The sequence below is a fragment of the Heterocephalus glaber genome, unplaced genomic scaffold (genome assembly GCF_053883595.1).
Source record: "Heterocephalus glaber isolate CG9 unplaced genomic scaffold, H.glaber_assembly_v1.0 deba00001509, whole genome shotgun sequence".
NCBI classification, from domain to species: domain Eukaryota; kingdom Metazoa; phylum Chordata; class Mammalia; order Rodentia; family Bathyergidae; genus Heterocephalus; species Heterocephalus glaber.
Window position 1 is genome coordinate 19072080 of NW_028258325.1, and position 23436 is coordinate 19095515.

Consider the following 23436-nt stretch of genomic DNA (forward strand, 5'->3'; position numbering starts at 1 on the left):
GTGGTTATTAGCACAGCGATGTGCAAATAAACGATAACACCTGAGGCCACGCACACAGTAACAGGGAGAGGTGGGACGTTAGCCTTGGTCTAACCCTTCCAACACAGACCTCTGGGCTGAGCCCACTACCCCCCTCGGTGGCAGCAGGCTGGGCTTGGCTCTCCCTGGGGCACAGATCTTCCCACGTTCGGTGGATTCACTTTGGTGACTGACCTGTGCCATGGCTGCAGTACTGACACGGTAGAAATTGGCAAAGAACGAAGGCCAGGATTCCTCCTCCAGAGGGCTTTCACTAGCTCACCTCTGCACGTCTGTGATTCAGGTGTCCTCTGCTAGTGCTTTTCTAATTTTTTTTTCTTTTTTTTTTTTTTTTGTTACCAGGGATTGAACTCGGGTCCTTGCAGTTGCAAGGCAGGCGGTAGAAGAACTGAGCTAAATCCCCAGCCCTCTAATTTATTTTTTATTTGTACATTTTAGACATACATAATGCTCACATTCATCACAGGAAATTTGTACCTTTACGTGATGTATCGTGATTCTTTTTTTCCTATTCCTCTTTCCTCCTTTCAACCCCTCTTTTCCTTATTTATGAAAGCTTTGTTCTCATTTTTTCCTTCTATTCTTTTTTCTTCTCTCTTCCTTCCTTTCCCCCTCCCTAGTTCCCCTTCTCATTTGAACATTTTCTTCCCATTTCCCAATATCTATTATACATTTTGGCCCCTATTTACACTTTCAGTTTCTCACACCAGAGAAACAGTGAAGTATTTACACATGTGTGTCCGATTTACTTCACTTAAGAGTGTGGTCTCAAGGTGCATCCATTTAGCTAGAAATGTCTTAAGCCTATCCTCCTTTATAACAGAGGAGTACTCCATTATATAGAAAAAACCCCACATCTTCTTTATCCATTCATTTATTGATGGGCATTTGAGCTGTTTCCAAGCTTTAGCTATTACAAACTGTGCTGCTATGAACATGGGTGCACATATATCTCTGTAGTATGATGCTTGTAATTCTTTCAGGAAGATACCAAGAAGGGGTATAGCTGGGTTAAATGGAACCTCCAGTTTTAGTTTTTTGAGAAATCTCCACAGATTCCCACAGTGGTTGCACCAGTCTACACTCCCACCAACAGTGGAGCAGGGTTCCTCTTTCCCTACAGCCCCACCAGCATTTGTTATTGGTTGATTTCTTGATAGCAGCCATTCTTTCTGGGGTGAGGTGGAATCTCAGTGTTGTTTTCATTTGCATCTCTCAGATTACCAGTGATGTTGAACATTCTTTATATATTTATTTGCCATTTCTCCTTCTTCATCTGAGAAGTGTCTGTTCCCTTCAGATGTCTGTTTTGGGACTGGGTCTTTACATTGCTAGCTTTTTGGTTTGATTGGTTCTGAAACTCTCAAAGACCTTCCTCCTCCAGATGCCCTCCTGCTGAATCCTCTCTTCCCTCCTCACCCAGAAGAGGAGGCAGGCAGACAGGCAGACAGGCCCAGAAGCTGCTTCTTCGGGCTCCTCTCAGAGCTGAGGCCCCGCACAGTGTGTGTCTCTCCCCAGAACTGGTCCTTCTTCCTCGTAGCTAACACACTGCGAGCCCTGGGCCACCACAATCTGTGGACAGCCCTCCCTGGGAGACTGGTGGCATCATGGGCCTGCTTCCACAGAGGCCCCCTCTTTGCTTGTTAACCTCTAAGTGCTGACAGATTTGAGGAAGCAGAAGTTATCTGGGTAGGTTCCCCATGGCACACCTTTCCTCTGGCTTGGGTTAGGGGTTCGTGTAAACCAGGGAGCCTGTGAAATTCTTGGGCACTGGACAGAGAGATGGCAGATGGACAGGACTGCAAGCCCACATTACAGACACCCAACCCGGCAGGGGAACCCTACCCCTGACCCAGGCAGGTGCCAAGTTGCTCATAAGCCCGGGATGGGGGCAGGCAGCAAATCTTTCAGGAAGCTGCTTGGGAATGCTTTATGGCACAGAGGGATACACAGCTCTAGCTGAACAAATGGAAAAATTAGTCTACCCTAAAATATCCAAGGCAAGTAATTTCCTGTCACCTTGTTTCTTAAATGTGCTTAACATCTAGAAGCTGGGCCTCCCAAAATATGGCTAAGGGTCAGTAGTTAAAATGGCAACTCAGAGATAAAAATCTTCCACTTTAATGAGAGCTCATAAATTGATGCCCTCGGCCCCTCTGTCTGGCGGCGGAGTTGGAGCTGAACCACACGGTGTTCGCTGTGCAAGAACTGAACGGGCTTGAAGCAGCCACTGAGCAGGACTCTGGCCCCTGTCCACCGAGCCGCCTGCAGGATTGCCCCAGGCCGCCTATCTCCGGCTGCTTTTATTTCCCTCTTGTTAGAAGAGTTTGCTTTTCTAGCTCCTTTCTCCAAATTTCCAACTATTTAAAAGTGAGCTGCGGATGCTGACCAGAATGAGTCAGACCCCTTCTCTCTTTCTTTTTCTTTTCCTCTTCCTTGAATCACTTTGCTCTTTTTTTATTCCCCTGATTGCTCATTCCATTCGTTCATTCATTCACTCCATTTCTTCAACAGAGGCTGTTTAAAGACTGAGTATGGGAACTAAGGCTAATTCCTATGGCTACAACAGTGCACATGTGAGATTTGGCCTGCAAACAAGTGACCTCAGGGTTAGGGCTGCCACACAAGCACCAGCTGAGGGGCACAGTGGGGCTCTGTGGGCATGATTGGGACTGGCACCCAAGGGCTGGCAAAGGCTCTATTTGACCTGTGTCCTGAAAGATGAATTGGAGCTTGCAGGAGAAGTCAAGGGGAAAAGTATTCCAGACAGAACAAACTGCACAGCAAAGGGGAAATCAGCACAAGTATCAGAGGAGAATTGGCACGGATGGGGCTGGAGAGATCAGCAGGGAACACATCACAAGGACAAGGTGACCTGGGTCCGGAAGGTGCTGGAAGGTATGGAGCAGCAAGTGAAATGACCAATCAAAAAAATGCAACAAACCCAAGCAACAAAACCCCCAAAGGGTGAACCCCTTCTCTGCCACCCAGTCCCAGGCAGCTGTGAACTGAGGCTTCCGGCTCCTCCCGAAGGCTGCTGCCACCATCCAGCGAGGAATGTGGCCTCTGTGTTAAGGATAGGGGCTGAGCTGGGGGGCGAGGGATCATGATTCACAGAGGCCTAAAATAAGCTAGCCCTGTAACTCTGGGTGCGAGGGAGACCACATGGCACCTCTGAAGCTCACTGCAGTCTTGGGGTTGTTTTGTTTTGTTTGAAGAGGAGAGACCAGTTGCTGAGTGAGAGGTTTGCTGAACACTAGTATGCCTTCCCTTCACCTTTCGGCAGGGAAACTACTTCACAGGCCATGAAACAAGTCACTAAATTCTAAACCTTGGGTGAGCAAACAAAGTTGATAAATGTGTCTCGCTGCAGAAATAGAGACCCAGTGCCCAAGCCAATCAGGACATTCAGACTTTGACAATGTAAGAGAAGTCCTAGGCTTGGTGTGGTGGTATGTGCATGCCTGCACATGTATACACACAAACACACACATGCAGACTCACACTCATACACACACACACACACACATGTCTTCCCTCTTTTGCCTTGAAATATCAGTAGCCAACATCAATTCCTAAAATTCCTCATGCTTAAAAGGTAAAACAATGAGCAAAAACCCAGAGGTGAGGCTGAGAGGTATTTAAGAAAGCTGGGGTCAGGGGTAGCTCAGAATGACAAAAGGAAACAGAAAAAAAATCAGCCAAAAAGAACCATGAATCCCTAAATCATACCTTTAAACTGTTTCAGTGGGTTTATGACATCTCCAAAATTCCTCTAGTATTGTTAAGAGCTTAAAGAAATGACTACATACATTTTGTTCTCTAGAAAACCTTGCTTTGCTGTCATTGCTAGAGGAAGTGACTGAGAAGGTCTGGCCTCTAATTACTGACCAAGCACCTAGGCTGCTGAACTGGAACCTTCGTAATGATGGCGAAAACCACATGCAAGGCTGATTACCCTGTCTGGTTTTCATTAAAACCTTTCCTGGGCATCCTCTCTCACTTCCTATTTTATGACCAGGAATAGGAGAGGCTAATTTTTTTAATTTATGTTAAGTAAGAGGTTTAAGAAAAAAAATTAGAAGGCAGACAGAATGAAGAAAAGGCTACGTAAGGAAGGCTTCTGTCTTCATTCATTTCCATTATTATAACAAAACACCCAAATCTGGGTACTTTATAAAGTAAAAAGGCTTATTTAGCTGCCAGTTCCAGAGGTCCAAGAGCACAGGCTTCTGGTGAGGGCCTCATGGCTGCATCATAACATGGCAGATGATATCACGTGGTGAGGAGACATAGAGAGCAGTGCAGGGATGAGCCATGTACGTGGAAGAGCTCACATGGAGACCGATCTACCTTCTTTTTTTTGTTTTATAACAACTGGCTCTTATAGGAATGAATACACTCCTGGGAGATCTACCCCACCCTGGGAGACCATATTAGTCCCTTCATGAGGGTGATTGGGCCCTAGTCACCCCCTCAGAGCCCCATTAGTTCCAACACCTTTTAATATTCTTACATTGGGAGCCAATTCCCAGCACCTTCGTCAAGGATACACCATATCTAAACCACCACATCTTCCCGGTGGAATAAATGCCCTCAGGCCAGGTTGCTTGGCCCAGCAGTAGGCACCAAGTTCTCTGATCTCCTGCAGTAAAAGTATTCTCTCCAGGCAATTCTGTGCAGTTTCTAAAGAATGAGCATCTTTCAAAATGGCGCTTCCAATAACCAACAATTCCCAGCAAAAATGAAAGTCACCATCATCTGTCAAGGAATTTGGTAACATCTAGAAAACATTTCCCCAGAAAGCTCCCCTGAACCCCCACACAATATCATTTTCTTGAATCGAAAACGCACGCCCTCTCTTGCAAAAGCTGCCTCTGGCAAGGAGTTGAAAATAAATCTATCTTGGCAAAACAGGAAATTATTTTGGGGGACAGAATTAAACTTCGGCAGTTTTTCTTCCCTTTCTCAATTGTACTTTTGTTCATAGCTTCAGCTGGGAGAAAGAAAGAGTGCACACATTTAGTTTGGAGTTTATGAGTTCATATTTTATAATTAACGTTGCCAACAGGGGAGTTTGATTAATACCAAGCAGTGGATTTTGAGCAATGTTCCATACAAATTGCCAAATTTAGCAATAAAATAAATTGGTTATGTGAACATAATTAGTAGGATGACTACTTAAAATTCAAAACTGAATGTGAATAATTCCAAATCATCTGAGCCACAAATCCATTATTTGTATAGAAGGGGTAAAGTATAGCATTTGAGTTTTATTTCACCCTCAACCACAATGTTATTCACCACCAAGCTGAACATAATGAAACTTCTACGGCAGTTGCAACAATATTTTAGAGCAAACCAGAAACACACACATTGGCTTGCATACACACACACAAAAGGGATATAATAAAGATAAGAAGCACTAAGCTGAATTTTCATTGCAAATGTAAAAATCTCTAACAAAATTTTCAATAAATGCTACATTCCGTTTTTCTGATGTGCCCTACATAGATAGACCTCTGATGCGTTAGCAGAGCTCTCTTCCTTTGTATATTCACGGTACCTTATTGTCGCCCTGGACCTCTCCAAGCCTTTGCTGAAGTTCTTTAATTTCTTCTCCCAGATGTTTATTTCGTTCCTGAGAATCTCTCAGTAGTTGTGCAAGATTGGCCTGGAAACATCAACACATTATAAAGCACAATCAGAAACACAGAAGTAGATAAATGTGGGGCTGATTGGGCCTTCTGCTGCGGGGGCCCCAGCCCACGAAGCCCATCAGAGTAAACACATCTACATGTGCAGCGAGTGTGCAAATCACAGCACCACAATCGCATGGGAGATAAACCTGGCCTCAATTTAGGGATGCTCTTTATTCCCACAAGGGCCCACACAGAGTGCTGGGATATGTGATGCAGGAGTCAGTTGTACCTGACTATTTCAAAACTTTCTAAGAGTTCAGCACGAAAATGTCCATTTTGAAAATGGACACAGAGTTTAATTCTACAGTTTGGACCACAATGTAGGAAAAGCTTTATTTCCTTCTTTAGACAGGTATTTTTAAATTTCCTTCGAATATATATTATTTAATGAGCCTTTCTTTGCTATCTCAATGCCCAGAATTTTCTTTGTTTTGTTTTGTTTTGAGACAAGGTCTCACTATGTAGCCCAGGCTAGCCTTGAACTCATGGTGATCCTCCTGCCTCAGCCTCTTGAGTGCTGGAAGTACAGACATGCACAACCATGCCCAGATAATGCCCAGAATTTTGATCCCAATTTTAAGAGGCAGCCAAAGAAGAGGTTGGTGATGTACAAAAAGTTCCAATGTCAGGGTCCAGAAGTGATTCTTCAGCCTCCTGGGCTGGCTCCCACTGCCTCATTCCCTTATTCTAGCTCCCTTGGTACCCAGGGGCCACACCACCACTGGACCTTCCCATCTCCATGACGCCACCCTCCCTAAACTATGCCCCTGCCCACAGCAGGGTCTCTCCAGCCCGCATGGTGCCCTCCTAGCCACCTTGACCATGCAGCTTCACCCCTGGCCACAGCACCTGCTGCAGGCCCCTTTTTCCACTCTCACCTGGTCTCTGGTTCCCCAGGAATCCCTGCTCCCCCAGCTGCACGCTGACACCCACGGGGGCGGCATACCTGCCCTTCCACCTCCATCCCAGACTTCCTGCTCTGTGGTGTCACTTAGGCTCATTCTCACCTGGCCGATCACATTCTCACCTAACTGAACGGGGATGCTGCCAGCAACCGGCAGTGTCTGCCCCTTGCTCACTTCCACGTGCATGGCGTCAAGTCCATGTGGACAGCAAATATTTTAAAGATCCAGGATGGATCAGCGAAGAAAGGAGAAAGGAAGCAAGCAGGTCGATAGACTCCTAGAAAGGGGTAGACAGGAACTGGGCTCAGTAGTGCATGCCTAAAATCCCATCTCCTTGGAGGCTGATGCAGGAAGAGCATAAGTTCAAGACCAGCCTGGGCAACTAAGTGAGACTCTGTCTCAAAATAAAACAAAAAGGGCTGGGATTTAGCTCAGAGGTACAGCACTTGCCTGGCATGAGCAGTGACCTTGGTTCAATTCCCAGTATTGCAAAAACCAAGAACAGAAACACAGGGTTTTGGTGGAAAGGTGGTCTTGTGCCCCACAGGTGGGTTGGAAACTCAAAGACCACTTGGGCAAGTGCCTGGGTTTGGGACAGGCAGGCAGTCAGCTGTTGGTGGTGTGTGTTGGCTCATGGGTTGGTTGGGAGGACAGACGAGGAGGGAGATGGGATCCTGAAGGCTGTTCATAGATTCCCCCATGTTACAGCTGTCCTACCCAAACCCAGACAGTAGAGAACTAGTCCACCCGAAGCAGCTAAATCTCGAAAGACTTCAGGCTGACTACTTGATTCTGTTGGGTACTAAAAGAGGACAAAGAGGAAGGAAGAGAAAGGTGAAGGCTGGCTCCCTCCCCTCTTCCCTTTCTCGCTCCCCAGACCCCACTGGTGGGGACGTCCTGGCGCCTCCCAGTTTGCTCATGCTCACCTCCTTTCTCCCCCGCCCCCCGCCACACCAGGCCAGGTGCCTCCTCAGCTCGGGCACTGTCCTCTCTGTCCCCTCTCCCCCAGCCTCCAGCCCTTCCCCGGCCTCGCTCAGGCCCTCACGTGGAGGTCACCGTCCAACAGGGCCCACCTGGACCACCTGCTGTGACACGGCACCTTCCGCTCCATTACTGTTCCTATTTTCCAGGGCGCAGGCCATCTTTTAACATACCATATAATCTCCTTCATGGTTTATTGCTTACTGTTTATTTCCTGTCTCGCTCTCCTTGCTAAAATAGAAGTTCCATGAAGGGCAAGGAACTTTGTTCTCTCTATTGACCTCTCTGGAGCACCTAGTAGATGCCCCATAAATATTATTACAACGAGAGACGGGGAGCTGTCTGGAGGTCCTGGTTTCAGCCTTCGGGGGGTCTGGAAAACCAGTCACGAGTGGCAAGGACTGAAATCAGGGCCCAGCACTGAGTGCGGCAAGGGAAAAACGCTCATCCCCAAGGCTGGATCATCTCCTCTCACAAACCACAAGAGCTACTAGGTAACGCACCCAATTTTTCAGCCCCATATTTGTAAAACTCATTATCTGTAATATTTGAGCTCCAGATTTCCCCGGTTTCTGTTCTCATCAGATGAAAAGGTGGTGACGGAGAGGAAAATGAATCCCCACTAAACAACAGTGCTGCCTCCAGTTCTGCCACTCCCTGGGCTGGGTGACCTTGCATGAAGTCCTTCACCTTAATCTTCCCCTTCTGTACAGTGGAGCTAACAACAGGATTTTACATGGCAACCCGACCCTTCAATTCACTAATGAACACAGAGCATTACAGGCTGGTTAAAGGTTGGTCACCTCCCTTAATGGTGTCCTCCCCAACTCCAGTCCAGCACTCCGTGGACAGAGTTGTGTGGATGTGACCTTGGACACAGCTGGCTCCTTTGTGAGCCTGTCCCTTCCCCTTCATTCTTTTATAGAGGTACTGAGTGCCTACTATGTGCCAGGCACCGTTTAAGCTCTGGACATACAGCAGTGAACAATACAGACAAAACCCCTCGCCCTTGTAAGCTTACATCTAATTGATCTCACTGCTTTACTTACATTATATTACTGTGGAGTAAATAATGACTCAGGATGCTGGATGCGAAGGGCTCTGGAGAAATAAAGCAGGTAAAGGGAATAGTGGGGCGGGGTACGGCCTCATAAAACCAAGACTCCAAAAAGGAGAAAGTGTCTGCAGGTATCCTGGGGGAAAGTTTCAGGACAGGAAACGGCCAATGGGCTTCCATCTGTCCTTCTGCCCCAACTCACCACAGGTGTCTGTTTGGAGAACAGCTCAGATCCAGAGGCGGGCTGGATCCAGGGGCTGCGATAAAGTCTAGAGCTGGCTTAGTTTTTCCCTGACGTCTCCTGGTTCCCTGCCTCCCACCCACTGGTCTCCCTCAGGAGCACAGGTATCAAGGAGTGACATGTCTAACCTTCACAGAACTCCAGAACGTCCCCAGATGTTAGCTCTCTGATCCTCTCCTGCAGGAGCACCCCCCCCCCCGCCACATGGAGGGACAGTGGCAGGCAGGAGTGACAGTCCTGGGAAGGAGCCCACACCCAGAGCCTGCTGTGGATAGATCTCAGCACTGCCACCTGGGGAGAGGAGCAACACTCTGTCCCCCTGCACAGAGCAGGACAGATGCTTCTAAGAGTAATGATGAAAACTTGAGGAAAGGCAGAAAAAAGAAAACAATTCTGCTACTTCCCTAACCTTCCCTTTTAGAGTCAGTAATGGCTTCTGCCCTTCGGGGGTGGGAAGACCCTGGCATTCAGTGACTCCAGAAGCTATATCCAAACAACTCAGTCTATCAGTCTTGAAAGATCAGTCCTCCTCCTTCAATCCATCACTGATCAATACTTTCATAAAATGCAATAAGCAAGAATTACTAGGAAAATAAATTTAAGAAGACATCAAGATAAAATTCTAAGTGTTTATTGTTAGATTCAACAGAGGTAAAACCACATTGTCCGGTTACTTTACAAGTCCCTGATTGCTCACTTTCAATTTCTGTACCCATCTTGTCACAGACCGGAAACAGTGAGGTTGCAGCCTGACGCTAGGCCTTGGACCTCCCCCTGAAATGCATCCCAGCTCAGTGATGCCCCCAGGTATCTGGCCACAGAGCAGAGAGCAGGGAGGAAACATCAGTCAAAGATTCCAGAGAAACCTGGGCCACAGGGCCGGCTGCTTTGGGAAACATCGATTTAGAGACCCAGGGCTGTGATTACCAAACATTATTTACTCCACAGCCTGGCTGAAGAGAAGACTACCACAGTAAGGTCTACACTGCCCACAAAACAACAGTCTATTAACGTTGCAGTGCCTACACACTAGTTCATGGCAAATCTACCCCCATCCCACAGCTTTAAACTTGACCCCTGGGGTACAGTGGGTTGGGGGAGGCACCACTGCCTCAAAGCAGGTGACTAATCTTCTTTTACATTTAACAGGCTGGATTACTTGTCAATACACAATTCTTTTCTACTCAAGCCTTCTACATCCTCAACTTGAAAACAATAACTTCGAAAACTAGAAAATGACTATTCTGATATGGTACCTAATTCCTTGACATATATCTTAAAGAAAAGAAAAGAAATGAAGAAGAAGAAGAAGAAGAAGAAGAAGAAGAAGAAGAAGAAGAAGAAGAAGAAGAAGAAGAAGAAGAAGAAGAAGAAGAAGAAGAAGAAGAGGAGGAAAATTTCAGAGTGCTCAGAATAGAGGAGGAAAGTTAACACAATTCTTCTGACCAAAAATAACACCCATGACTCACACATACTCACTCCACCAATCCATCAAGCAAACATGTGATGCCTGCTTAGAATTTATCAGCTATGCAGTTCATTTTGCCTCTGTGTTATTGAGAAGAACTCTGTGACCATCGGTTTAGAATAGTGGTGCTATGTAAAGGAAATGTCAGAGAAAAAGGTAGAGACTGCCTAGGACTAGACAGGGCTTCACAGGAATGGAAAACAGAACCATGAGATTATTTCCTCTCCATCTCTGGGGCAGGGGCCAGAATCAATAGCAAAATGTGCAGAGCTTTAGAAAGAAGTCTCTTTTAAATAAGCAAATCAACCCAGGGCTGACATTCAAGGTTGCCATTTTCTCTGTGATAATAGAGGAATTCTGACTACAGTGATAGATGGCTGGAGAATACGAGCATATCAAAGTCACTCTTTCTAGGTAGGACTTTATGATGGTTAAACTTAATTGTTAACTTGACCAGATTATGAAGTGACCGAATCCTGGGGACATTATACTCCTCAGTGGATTAATCCACCAATATTCATGGCTGAACATGCTGTCAGGACACAGTGCCCAATTGTGAAGGAAGTGGGCCACTGGGGGTGTGACTTTGAAGGGTGTATCTCTCACTGGATCTCTTCCCTTGTGCACTCCTTCCCAGTGGCTATGAAGTGAACAGTTATGCTCTACCACGCTCATCTGCCATGATGTTTCTGCCTTGGAGCCAGCCGACCATGAACTGAATCCTCTGAAATCATGAGTCAAAATAAACCATTTCCCCCTGTAAGTTTCAGGTTTCAGGTATTTCATACCAGTAGTAGAAAAGATGCTCAATACAGAATTTATCGATTAAATTGGTGATAGAGAAGAGAAATTGGATGGAAATACAGCAAAGTGGGGAAATTTGAGGCCAAAAGTATACTGTAGTTCTCCATCCTGAAGCACCTTCCTTTAATAAAGAGCAACTCAACCCCCAGTCACAATGGATGTATACCAGAGCTTCTTGTCCAAATCAGTTCCTGCTCTCAGACTTCAGTTGCCCTGGAAATGCTCTCTGCATAGGGATGATGACTATACATACTGACAGGTGAAGCTGAGAAAAAACAGTGAAGGAAGCAGGCTCTTACCCCAAACTCTTCACCACCTTTTTGCAAAAATCCTTACCAAGGTAGGCTAGTTCCCTTGACTTCAAGTCCTACTGCATTCTTGACTCTAGCTCTTGCCTCTACCAACCTTTCAATTTCCCTACAATGCCATAAAATTTGTCAGAGCAGTTTACATTATAGATGCAACAGGATTTTTATACTGATAAGAACTGATGAAAGATTTTAAAATATAATTATGTGTCATATCTAGCACTGATCATCACCGTGAGGACTTCTATTTTCAAAGATCAAGTAATCAACACTGGTTCACAAGGAAGGATTTCAAGACACTAACTGTATAGAAAAGCCTTAAATCTTTTAGATGGGGACAGAAGGACCCACTAAATACCACTGATATGCCTACTCCTAGAAATGAAAAGATGGATAGAAGGGGGATCAGGTGCCACCTCAAATTATGCCACTTTGTCATAAGGATTATTTGGAGCTGAAGGCAATAGAGAACAGACAGATCTAGGAAGAGTTCTGTGCACTCCCTTTGCTGCCTAAAAGCAAGGCCTAAAATTTCCCTTTATAAAGTCAACTGCCCCTCCAGTACCAGGAAAAGGAGAGATTTCTCACCTGAGAAAGAGTCGCACCAAAAGAAGTCTTCCTAAACAAACCTTCCTGAAATAACTCTTATCTTTCATTATTTTTCAAATACATTTTTTAGTCATTTTCCCACAATCATTCCTCAAAATCCAAATTCTCTTTCCTTTATTAAAATAGTATATAAGTGCTGAGTCTGACTGCTTCTCTGAATTTCACTTCTTTTCTATAAATTTCAATTGCAAATTCCCATTAATATTAATAAAACTGTATGCATTTCCCTCTTGTTAATCTGGTTTTTGTTACTTAAATTTGCATACCCCACCCCCACCAAACCTGAGGGAGCAGAAGAAAGACTTTACCTCCCTACAGATAAAAACAAAAGGAAAGAACTGGAAGAAAAGTTGCAAGATAAGACTTCTAACCTTGTAGTATTCCAGATACTGGGAATAGGAGCTAGACAAATCACATATTTTCACCCTAGTTCTTAAATATTTCAGGCCAGTGGCTTGAAAGGGTTAACATTCCAAGAACAATCCTTCAAACTGCCCCAAATATTTGGATTTTGTTAGATACACATCATTTTAATAATCTAGTCATGGACTAGTTATACTACATCATAATTAAAAATCATGTGGACTGAACAGTCCTGTAATATTCCTCTTGATTTGCAGACTTACAAATAAGAATAGGAACTCTAAAATGAAAGGAAAACAAAACAAGAGAGACAGACAAGCAAGTGCCTGACTTAGGCACTTTCTCAGGAAGAGTAAGGAAAAAGAGGGAGGAGAGAGGAAGAAACAGAAGCCAGATTTAGAAAATGCTGCTCAAATACATGGCATTAAAAAGTTTCTTATATCGGGCCCCTTAAATCCACCCCTTTCATAGGGGAAAATACTAGCTAAAGCAAGAATACATTAAAAAAAAGTTTGGTGAAACACCAAGTGTTCTTTTTTTTTTTTTTTTTTTAATTCTTTTATTGGTACATTGTAGGTATACAACACAATTACATTTCTCATTGGGAATTGTACCTTTACATAATGCATCTTTGTTCTTATTTTTTCCCCATTCCTAGCCCTCCCTTCACCCCTTCCACCCTTCGCTATTTACAAAGACTTTATTTCCATTTTTTCCATTTCTCATCATTTTTTCCTTTCCCTTCTTTCCTTTCCCCTGCCCCTCCCACTACCCCTACCCCTTTGGACCTTTTCTTCCTATTTTACATTATCGATTATTCATTCTAATCATTGGTACATTTTAGGTATACAATATAATGACATTCATCATTGGAAATTTGCACCTTTACATAGTCTCTCTTGGTTCTTATTTTTCACCCTTGCCCAGCCCTCCCTTCAACCCCTCCATTCCTCCCTATTTACAAAGATTTTGTTCCTATTTTTCCATTTTCTCATATTAATCCCATTCCCTTCTATCCTTTCCTCTAGCCCTCCCACTTCCTTCCCCTTTGCCCCTTTTCTTCCTATTTCACATTACCTATTTTACATTTAGTCCTTATTTACACTTTCAGTTTCTCACACCAGAGAAACTATTCGGTATTTATTCATGTGTGTCCTATTTATTTCACTTAAGAGTATTGCCTCAATGTGCATCCACTTAGCTATAAATGTCTCTAATTTCTCATTTTTTATGGCTGAGTAGTACTCCATTTTATAAAAACCACATTTTCTTGATCCAGTCTCCAGTTGATGGGCATTTGGGCTGTTTCCAAGTTTTAGCTATTAGAAACTGTGCTGCTATGAACATGGGCGCACATATATCACTGTGGTATGATTCTTTTAATTCTTTGGGGAAGATCCCCAGCAGTGGAATAGCGGGGTCAAATGGGACTTCCAGTCCTAGTTCTCTGAGGTATCTCCATACTGATTTCCACAGTGGTTGCACCAGTCTACACTCCCACCAGCAGTGGAGCAGGGTTCCTCTTTCCCCACAGCCCCACCAGCATTTGCTATTGGTTGATTTCATGATAGCAGCCATTCTTTCCTGAGCGAAGTGGAATCTCAGTGTTGTTTTCATTTGCATCTCTCGAATGACCAGTGATGTTGAACATTTTTTCATGTATTTATTTGCTATTTCTACTTCTTTGTCTGAGAAATGTCTGTTCATTTCAGATGCCCATTTTTGGATTGGGTCTTTAAATTTAACACCAAGTGTTCTTGAGAAGTGTGATTGATAGCAAATTTAATTGCAATTTCTACTCGGCTGCTTTGGTCTGATGGTGACTCCTCTGAAAACAGTAATAGAGTAAAACCTGCTTTGCTCAGCAAGGGCCCCCTATTCACAGTAACTGCCAAAGCAATGACCTCTACTGCAGGGACAGCTTCCTTATTTACAAAAAGCCACCACCCTAGAGTTTATCCTGCACCTGGTCTTGGATTTAAGGAGTAACCTCCAGCAGCCTACTCCCTCCTGTTCATCTCAATACATGCTTGCAAATGAATGAACTGGGTTCTAGGCCTCACAGCCCAACCCTGACAAATGGGCTTGGGAGGTTGCTATTTAAATACATGTTTAATTAATCCTTGCCATTGCTCCTTAAATGTAGCTCCCAAGTACTCTAGACTCCTCCAGCCTAAATTTACTCATCGACATTGGTGGATGCTCCCCTTTTCTTTGCAAAATTGTTACAAGGATTCGAAGGGCTTGCAGAGGTGCATTGCTCAGGATGAAGTTGCCATGGTTAGGATGTGGGAGGGCACAGGCAGCTGGCCCTCGGACTTTTTCCTGGCTTCTCCAGTATAACAGTTAAGTCATGCCATTCAAAGTGTTATGAAAAGAAACATCTCAAAGAATTTCGGGTCTTTGAAGGAAGTTTTATGTTCTGAGCATCAAACCAGGACGTGTGTACAAAGTCACTCTGATTTGCAGCCACGGGGGACTCAAATAAGCTTGACCAAAAAGCTTTTCTACTGCAATAAAAGGCTCCCTCCCATCCCACACAGGGCCACTCTACACTCTTGTTTTCTCCAGAGTTGTCATCTTGAACTTGTCACTGTATAAATAAGCCATCGCTTTTTAGAGGCAAGAAAGCAACGACTCCCTCCTGGACCAGGAGAGACGTCTCCCATGGTATGACTGCTGGAAATCAAAACAGCAAAAGACAAAGAGATTATAATGTATATGACTATTTGTTCAAGGAGGAGCTTGTAGAGCAGAAATGTACCGCTGTGACCTGAAAGAATCCCATCTCATAAGAAGATTAACCCAAGATAATTTAAATTCCCCTTTGTCTCCTTTGGAGGAACTGCTTGTTTAGCAAAAGAAAAATATTGAAAGGGTCATATGAGATTCTTTGGTGATCTCTCACTGCTGAGCGAAGTGGGGAGCTGTGTACAGTTCTGCCTGGAGGAACGAGCAGACGTTCCCAATTCAGTGTCCCATGAGAAGCTATTAGTGCCATCACTGTTGTCACGATTTCTTCACAGCTTCTTTAACGGATGATTTGCCATTGGAAATTGAGTTGTTTTAAAAAGGATTCCAAGCTCCAAAAGAAAGCCTCGACAACTATGTCTCTCGAACTACACACACAGAAGTTCTAGTCTGTTCTGCCAGGGGGTGATTTTTTAAAAGCAGGAAAATGTACTGGCCAGATACAGGTGGCTACAAGAAAGAAGACTGTTGCAGTCAAATCCCTAGCTCAGCTTCCTAAAGAGAGGGCTCTGAATGAGGCATTTAATCTTTGGACTTCCAAACTGGGCTGGACTGATTGCTGACCATAGTTCCTCCCTGCTTGAACAGTCTGAGGACCAAGGACAGAACCAAAATCCTGACTTAGAACACCAACTACGAGCAGTGGATCTGGATTCTAGTCCCGTTCTATTTAACTGCTCTGTGGCCTCGGATAAGCTGCAGGGAAAATTTAAAATATGCGACATCCATCCAATACTCACCACTTATCGGGCAATGAGTATTATAAACATTACCACACCAATTCCTCAGAAGGACACTGTGACTACATCTCATTGTTATATCCACTTTGATGAGAAGGAAATTGAAGTTCAGAGATATTACACAGATTGCCCAAGATCACCCAGCCAGCAAGCAGAAGGGTTAAATTTGAATCCGTGCAATTGAACTCCAGAATCTAAGCCATTCTTATTTACTGTCACCCAGCATGCTGCCTGGCAACTTTATGAAACACAAACCTGCTAGTGTAACCTCAGAGGACAGTGGGGAAATTAAGGGCATCATGCATGAATATATACACAGTCTCTGAAAAGCACAAAGCACTACAAATGCAGTCAAGGATTCACGGATGGCTATGGAGGATCTGTGACTCCATAAATGGGATGCAAACTTCACATGGGTGTGCATGTGGACCGTGGCTTTCAGCCATTTCTCACAGCCGTCTCTGGCTCACAGGACGGTAAGAATCACCCATCAGAGAAATAATGTGACTGAGAGCAACCAGAAGTGGCCATAGCAATCTCTCCCTCCAAGTGGAGAAACCAACAGGGAAGAGCCCAGTAGGAAGGTCACAGAGTTTCACCTTCCTAGCCAAGAAACAGAGAGCTTCAAGGACAGTGGGCAGCAAGATGTTCAGTGGGCTTCCAGTCCACACACCTTGTCACCTCTGAATCACATCTGCTAACCCGGTAGAGGCTTTTGGTCCCTTGCCTTCCACTTACACAACTGCAGCAGGACCGGGGTAAATACTTCATCTGCTGTTTTCCCCCAGGGTTCAACATGGAAGGTGAGGGTGTGGGCAGCCACCCACTTCCAGCAGATGGAGCAGTTTCAGAAACATGTGTGCCTCCTCTCCTTTCCCCTACTCACCCACACATCCACACCAAAGCTGCTAAATGGAAACCCACAGGGTAACAAGGCCCTAAACAATGAGTACCGCATTTCCTGCCCACACTGGGCTAATGAAGAGATTGGTTTTTACCAAAAACCAATCACAGGCCCCAGTCAACTAACAACAAGCTAAGAGCAAATAAAACTTTGAAATATTCTAAAGGGACAAGAGTCTTCTTTTTGTCTAATTCTAGAACTGTTTTCCCCCAACTTTATCAAGACATTTTTCTCATTACTTAGTCAAAATCCCCTCCTTAACCTTGGCCTCTATCTGCAACGAATACCATCTTACATCCTATATATTTTAATGATATTGTTGACTATCTATTTATGGCATCTCTACTAGAAGTAAAGTGGCTGTATTATCGATCATCTGAACGGAGACACCTTGGGGAGTGAAAGGTGCACTAATAAAATTTGATGCCAAGATAAGATGTATAAATGAGATAGTCTTAGGAGAGCTAGGGGTGGTCGCCTTAACTACAACACTACTTCAATTAGTTCAAGGGTTCGGGTCAAACTCTTTTCACTCCCATGTCTTCTTTGTCTAAATGAGCACTGGAAAGCAGGCATGGTAGCACACATCCATAACCCCAGCTATTTGTGAGGCTGAGCCAGGAAGATTGAAAAGTTCAAGGCCAGCCTGAAAAATGTAACAAGACCTTGTCTCAAAATTTAAAAAATTAAAAGGGCTGGTGGGGATGTAGCTAAGTGATAGACAGCTTGTCCAACATGTGTGAGGTCCTGGGTTCAGTACCCAGCAGTGAAAAAAATGGCGCTGAACACACAGGGTGATCACTAAGGACTCACTGGGTCTTGCTAGTTGTCAGCAGGAGCTCCAAGAGGGCTGCAAGGTCTCAGCTGGACCATGGCAGCAGCTACCTACACTGCCTCCTGTGGGCAACTCCCTCGACCTCCGTAAGCCCCGAATGGCCCTGAACAGCTGACCCTGAGGATACCGGACACACCTCACATGGCTGGATGGGAAATGAATGAGACCATCCATGGCCTCGAAATGAAAAATAAAAAATGGCTGAGGATGTAGCTCAGTGAAAAGGCCTTGGGTTCAATTCCCAGTTCTGCAAAAGAAAAAAAAAAGTAGGGTGGATGTGGTCAGGATTAATGATCACTCCGGGGCCATCTTAAGCAGGTGTGTAACCCAGATGTTCATGGCACTGTCTGCCCAGCAGCACTTCACAAGGCAATAGCAGGAGCCACCGGTATCTTTAGGACACCCAACAAAGCCTGCCCAGCCTTGATACGGCCAGGCTCGAGCCTGGCTGTGGGAGCCCACCCTGGGGGACCAGGGGGCAGTCTTTTCCTAGTGACCATGGTGTGGAATCTATGGCTCCAGGAGGGTTGCCTGCTGTATCAGCGATCTGAGGACAAGCGGAGTCACTAAAAGAAACTATGATGAGCAGAGAGAGCTGAGCACAGAGCAGAGACCAGGGGCAGCTGAGCCCTGACTGTACCCACCCCTGAGGCCAGCTGTGTTTCTGCTCCCATGGGGGCTGCTCAACCCACTCTTCTGCTCCCATGAACTCTTCTGTTCCTCCTCGGCCCAAGCTACTTTGAGTTCCAAGTACAACGGAAAGCATCCTTACACATTCTTTACATCCTCTCTATGCCATGGGTACCATGTTTATTCCCATTTTGTGGATAAGAAAGCTGAGACTTGGACACCCAGAGCAGTTTCCCCAAGGCCACACAGTTAATCTGGAAGGTGTCACTGATGACTCCTAACAGCCCTTCCATCCGGGATGACCAATCTAAGCCAATGGCCATGGGTACTCTCCTCTAAAGGCCCTAAAACCAGGAATGGGAAAATGTCCCACACTGGTCAACCAGCAGGAGAGAAAGGCTCATATTTCAGGGCCAGGATTTCAATCTCTCCAGGATAGGGGAATCAGCCACAGACAGAAGCTGATACTAAGCACAAGAGGAAGCTGACATGACAGTGGGCACAATAGAGAGCTGTCAGATAAAATGCAGGATGCCCAGCTGAATTTGAATTCAGATAAACAATGAAGAATATTTTAGTCTAAGTATGCCGTATACCCCCAACATTGCACAGGGGACACTCTTACATTAATGAAATATTCACTGGCTATCTTAGGTCCAAGTTTACCTGAGTCTCCTGTAGTTTTACTTGCTAAATGTGACAGAGTAGAGAGAGTAAATACATGAGAACTTCATGAGACCACTGACCACACAACCTCTAAAGCCTGTGCTAGCCCAGAACATCTGGTTATTCGGGATCAGTTCCTTAACTGGTCACACAGCTTAGGATTTCTGTCACCTGCATCCCCAAACACCCTATCTCATCCAATGAGTTCTCCAACTGAGGCAGGAAGGCTGCATAGACCCAGATCTCACCACCATACTAAACCCTAAAGGGACAGAAACTAAACGCTGCGTTAAAAGCAACATCACCAATGTTTAAGCTCTTGAACTTGTATTTTCAGAACTGTAAGAACACCGCTTGACGAACTTAGTGGAATTCATCAGATTCTCCTCAGTCGATGTAAATTTTTTATTATAAAGTCGCAGAACGTGAATTCACTTAAAACTGTAAAACTCCTTCATGAATAGTAACAAACTCTAAAATCACAGCAAAAATGACTGCTTATAACCATCAAAAACACCCCGCAATTCAAGAGGAAGGATTCTAGTTTTTAAACAGTAATGATAAATTTCCATGTAATTTTGTTCAGAAAAAAACATCAATTAGCTCCATAGAAAAATTAGTCTTTAGATCAAAAGTGGAACATTATAAGCTAATCCATAAATCAGGAAGGGATATGGAAACAAGGAACCTTCCATGACTACAGGGGTGACCATGGGACTGAGTTGCTGTTTACAGATAAAAGTCGTGTGTGTGTGTGTGTGTGTGTGTGCATACTGCACACCAGCACCAAAAGTCTCAAAGAAACCAACAAACACATATTATCTGTGGTGCCTGATACTTCATCAATGAGCAGGATGTCCATGGACATATCAACAGGGAACCCAGGATGTTGGGTAACCATTACAGCTGTGAACAGGCAGACAATTCCTGTGTCCTTGCTTGTACATTGGTACTTCAGTTAACAAACTTAATTCTTTCCATGATTATGGTCGCTAGCCAAATTGGTTGAGAATCAAATCAAATTGAATGATTAGATTCAGTGTTGACCTTATGAGGAAATTTGATTTGGTTCTCATCCAATTCAGTTTGCGAATTAACCACCATTAATATGACCACTATCTGGGCTCCCCTCAAGCACATAAAAACCTATAAATCAGGGCACGCTGGAGTATATTGTGAAGTTAATGAAAGCTCTACAAAGGCACCTTTGGAAAAAGATTGCTCTTTCATATATATATATGAGAGAGACCAAATTCATTTATAAAGTAACAAATTTAATAAATTTGCTACTCATCAGCATCAAAAATCAAAACAAATTTAACAGACTCAGATGCTCACTTTCATCATCTAACAAATTTAGATGCTCACTTTTATCAACTTAATGAAACAAACTTAACAAAATCTCAATAGGATTTGTCGGGGGGGGGGGGATCAGAGGAAGACTTGGTAAAAAGTTTCTCAGTTTTACCTGGAAAAAGTAACAAACAAGAAACATTGAAAAAGAAGAGCAAAGGAAAAGAGGCTAACTCAACTAGATAGTAAAAGTATTTTAAAGTGCCAGGTGTACTGGTACACACCTGTAATTTCAGCTATTTGGGAGGCAGAGGCAGGAGGATACTGAACAACTCAGCCAGGAGAGAGAGAGAGAGAGAGAGAGAGAGAGAGAGAGAGAGAGAGAACGAGGAGGAGGGAGGAAGAAAGAAGGAAAGGGTTAGGAATATAGGTCAGTATTAGCCCTGGGTTTTGATTCCCAATACCACAACACACACACACACACAAACCCGACAGTATCGTAAAGCAGAAGCAATTAGAATAATATGATACAACCACAGAACTACAGGGAAGCTCCATGGAACAGATCAGAAGTCCAGAGACAGGTACACTCATATATAAGGAAGTGAGGAAATAAATTAGTCAATAAGCAATATTGGAATCATTAGAAAAAAAAAAAGTAAATGGCTTGTGAGTGTTGATGGAAGACAGCTTCGAAAGTGTGAAGTGGAAGAATCTAAAGGCAGGGCAGCACACTTCCCTAGAACTCCCAGTGAGTAAAGCGCTACAGCCCCCAGGCACCCTGCTGTACCTGGCAGGCTCTCCCCGGGCTCCTGCTCCCAGCTCCTGACCCTCTTCACAGCCTCTGCCACCCACACCCACAGAGGATTCTGGGAAATTAAAAGAAGTGTGCTTCCTCTGTCTAGGGATTCCTCAATTATTCCAGCTGTAGGAAGGCAACAATAATCTTAATCTGGAGTTATCCAAGATCCAGAGTGAGTCTTACCTGTTTCCTCTTTTCAGGGGGAAGTGACGGATCTCCATCCTACAAAGAAACAAATATTGTATTTTGCTTTTTTAAAAAATATTTTATGTGCACAGACTTCAGCAACTGAACCAAACTATGAACCTGAATTCAAACAACCCCACCACCAGGCAACTAACTAGTAATGAGCACGTCTAAGTTCAGCTATACTTTTTTAAAAAATTAACTATAAACTGAACCAGAATTATTTTAGAAAAGCCACTAGGAAATCAGTTTTAATTAAGACCGACCTTATATATTTTCGAAAACTATGTAAGGTAAAGAAAAAAAACCCTCTAGATTTATCAAAGTGAGTTTTGAGCAGATCATAAGCTGAAATAATATTTCACTTGGCTTGAGTTCTTTTAAACAGAACCAAAAGAACAGTGACTGATATTCTCTGCAGGCAGAATAATGGAAAAGGAGATACAATTTGCTCAAAATAAAAGAAAATTAACTGACAACTTCCAGTCCTATTGGCTTTTTACCTTTTAAGGACTGACTTCCTCTCCCTTTGGTGCCATCTGGGAATACAAATTCCTCAGGTGAATATGCAAGGCACACTCTATATGGATGCTGTATAAACATGAATCTACATTACTTTAATACAAAACACTTTTCTATTCTATTTCTACTCCACAGCACCATGGTGAAACACTAGCAATAGCATCTGCACTTAAAAAAGAGACCACATCAATAAGGAAAAAGGCCAGGGTACAAAAGAGCACTATGCTATTGGTACCCTTGCTTCAGGGAAATTTGCATCCTTAAACATCTTGCCATAGGAAAACAACGGGAAGATCAAAAAGCCCCTCAAAAGAGAAAAGTTATAAAAATTGTGGCTCCCAAATGCCTAGGCAAATGTTCCTGAGAATGTGTTAAGTCTGTACGTGTGGCCTTGAAAGCTGCCCAAATAAAGTGGTGAGCGAAAAGAGACTCTTTTAGAGCAAGGTAACACAACACTGCCAGGTCGAAAGCTCTGCAATGATGAATGTCCTGTATCAGCTCCCAGGACAGCAGCTACCTATGGCCACAGAGCCCACGAAATATGACACGTGACACTGAACAGCTGAGTATCTTATTTAATTCTAGTTAATTTAGCTTAAATTTAAATAGGCACGTGTAGCTGTATTCATGCAGATTTTAGAATATGAATCCTCTTTCAAAATCTTTTTTTTGGGGGGGGGCGGGGGGGGTACCGGGGATCAAACTCCGGACCTTGTGCTAGCAAGGCAGGCAGCAGAACCACTGAGCTAAATCCCTGTCCCCTTAAAATCATTTTTTAAAAGTCCACATGGATGCATGGACAAGGCAACTGCCTGCCACCCATAAACACTTAGGCCATGTGCGCATGCGCTGAGCAAGCAATCAGGAAGTTCGTGTCCACCGGAAGCGGGGCTGGGTTGTGGAGGACACAGGGTAGTGACCGCCACTTCTTAACTTTTCCATGTTTGCATCTCTTAAATCCAATCCTTTTTGGGGGAATGGGCTGTGAAATCTCCCTCTTTCTGCCTTCACAGAGGGCACAGGAAAGTCCCCGTGGTGTCGTACTTACGATCAGCTCTCGGTACTTCTTCTTCAGGGATTGGTGGCGTTCGCGCAGCTGGTTGGCCATGAGCTTAAACTGGTCCCGCTCCTGCTGGCAGGCGTCCAGCTCCTTGGACAGGATGAGCAGCGCCTCCTTCTTACTGTCCAGCTTCCTCTTGCACACCAGGTACTGCCAAGCAAACACATCCGCAGCAGCTCAGGAGAGGCGGGTAGCTTCCCACATGCTGCCTCTGACCCACCCCCTTTCATTTTTAGGGATCGCATCCCCAAGGATGTTTGCCAGTGAGGGACAAAGGTGCCCACAGTGCCTGAGGCGTGGTACACTTGAAACAGAACCCAATTATTGGACATCCAGGAACTTCCACATACTGGGATGGATAACTTAACTAGCAATAACTTAAAAAGCAACGTTTTGGGGTGTTTTTTTTGTTTTTGTTTTTGTTTCTTTCTGTACCAGGCATTGAACTTGGGGCCTTCAGCTTGGGAGGAAAGCAGTGTATTTTTTAAAATTACATAGGCAAATAAATAGCTGAGCCCCAATTTTGTTTAAAAAGGATGTTTATAACCAGATAAGATTATGTAAAATTAA

General features: G+C 44.3%; 1 protein-coding gene across 14 annotated transcripts in view; it reads right to left on the minus strand.

Moving 5' to 3' along the window:
• Ccdc149 (coiled-coil domain containing 149) overlaps positions 1-23436 on the minus strand; it is a 100401-nt gene that overhangs the window by 46683 nt on the left and 30282 nt on the right. For 10 of the 14 annotated variants that reach the window (XM_013073126.3, XM_021260216.2, XM_087187412.1 and 7 more), the window contains 3 exons: positions 22855-23016; positions 21282-21320; positions 5606-5713 (listed from right to left, as the gene is read on the minus strand). In XM_013073126.3, coding sequence (XP_012928580.3) covers positions 5606-5713; positions 21282-21320; positions 22855-23016 — 309 coding nt within the window. The remainder of the gene's footprint in view (positions 1-5605; positions 5714-21281; positions 21321-22854; positions 23017-23436) is intronic. The other 4 variants (XM_087187416.1, XM_087187418.1, XM_087187415.1 and 1 more) reach the window with 1 other exon arrangement.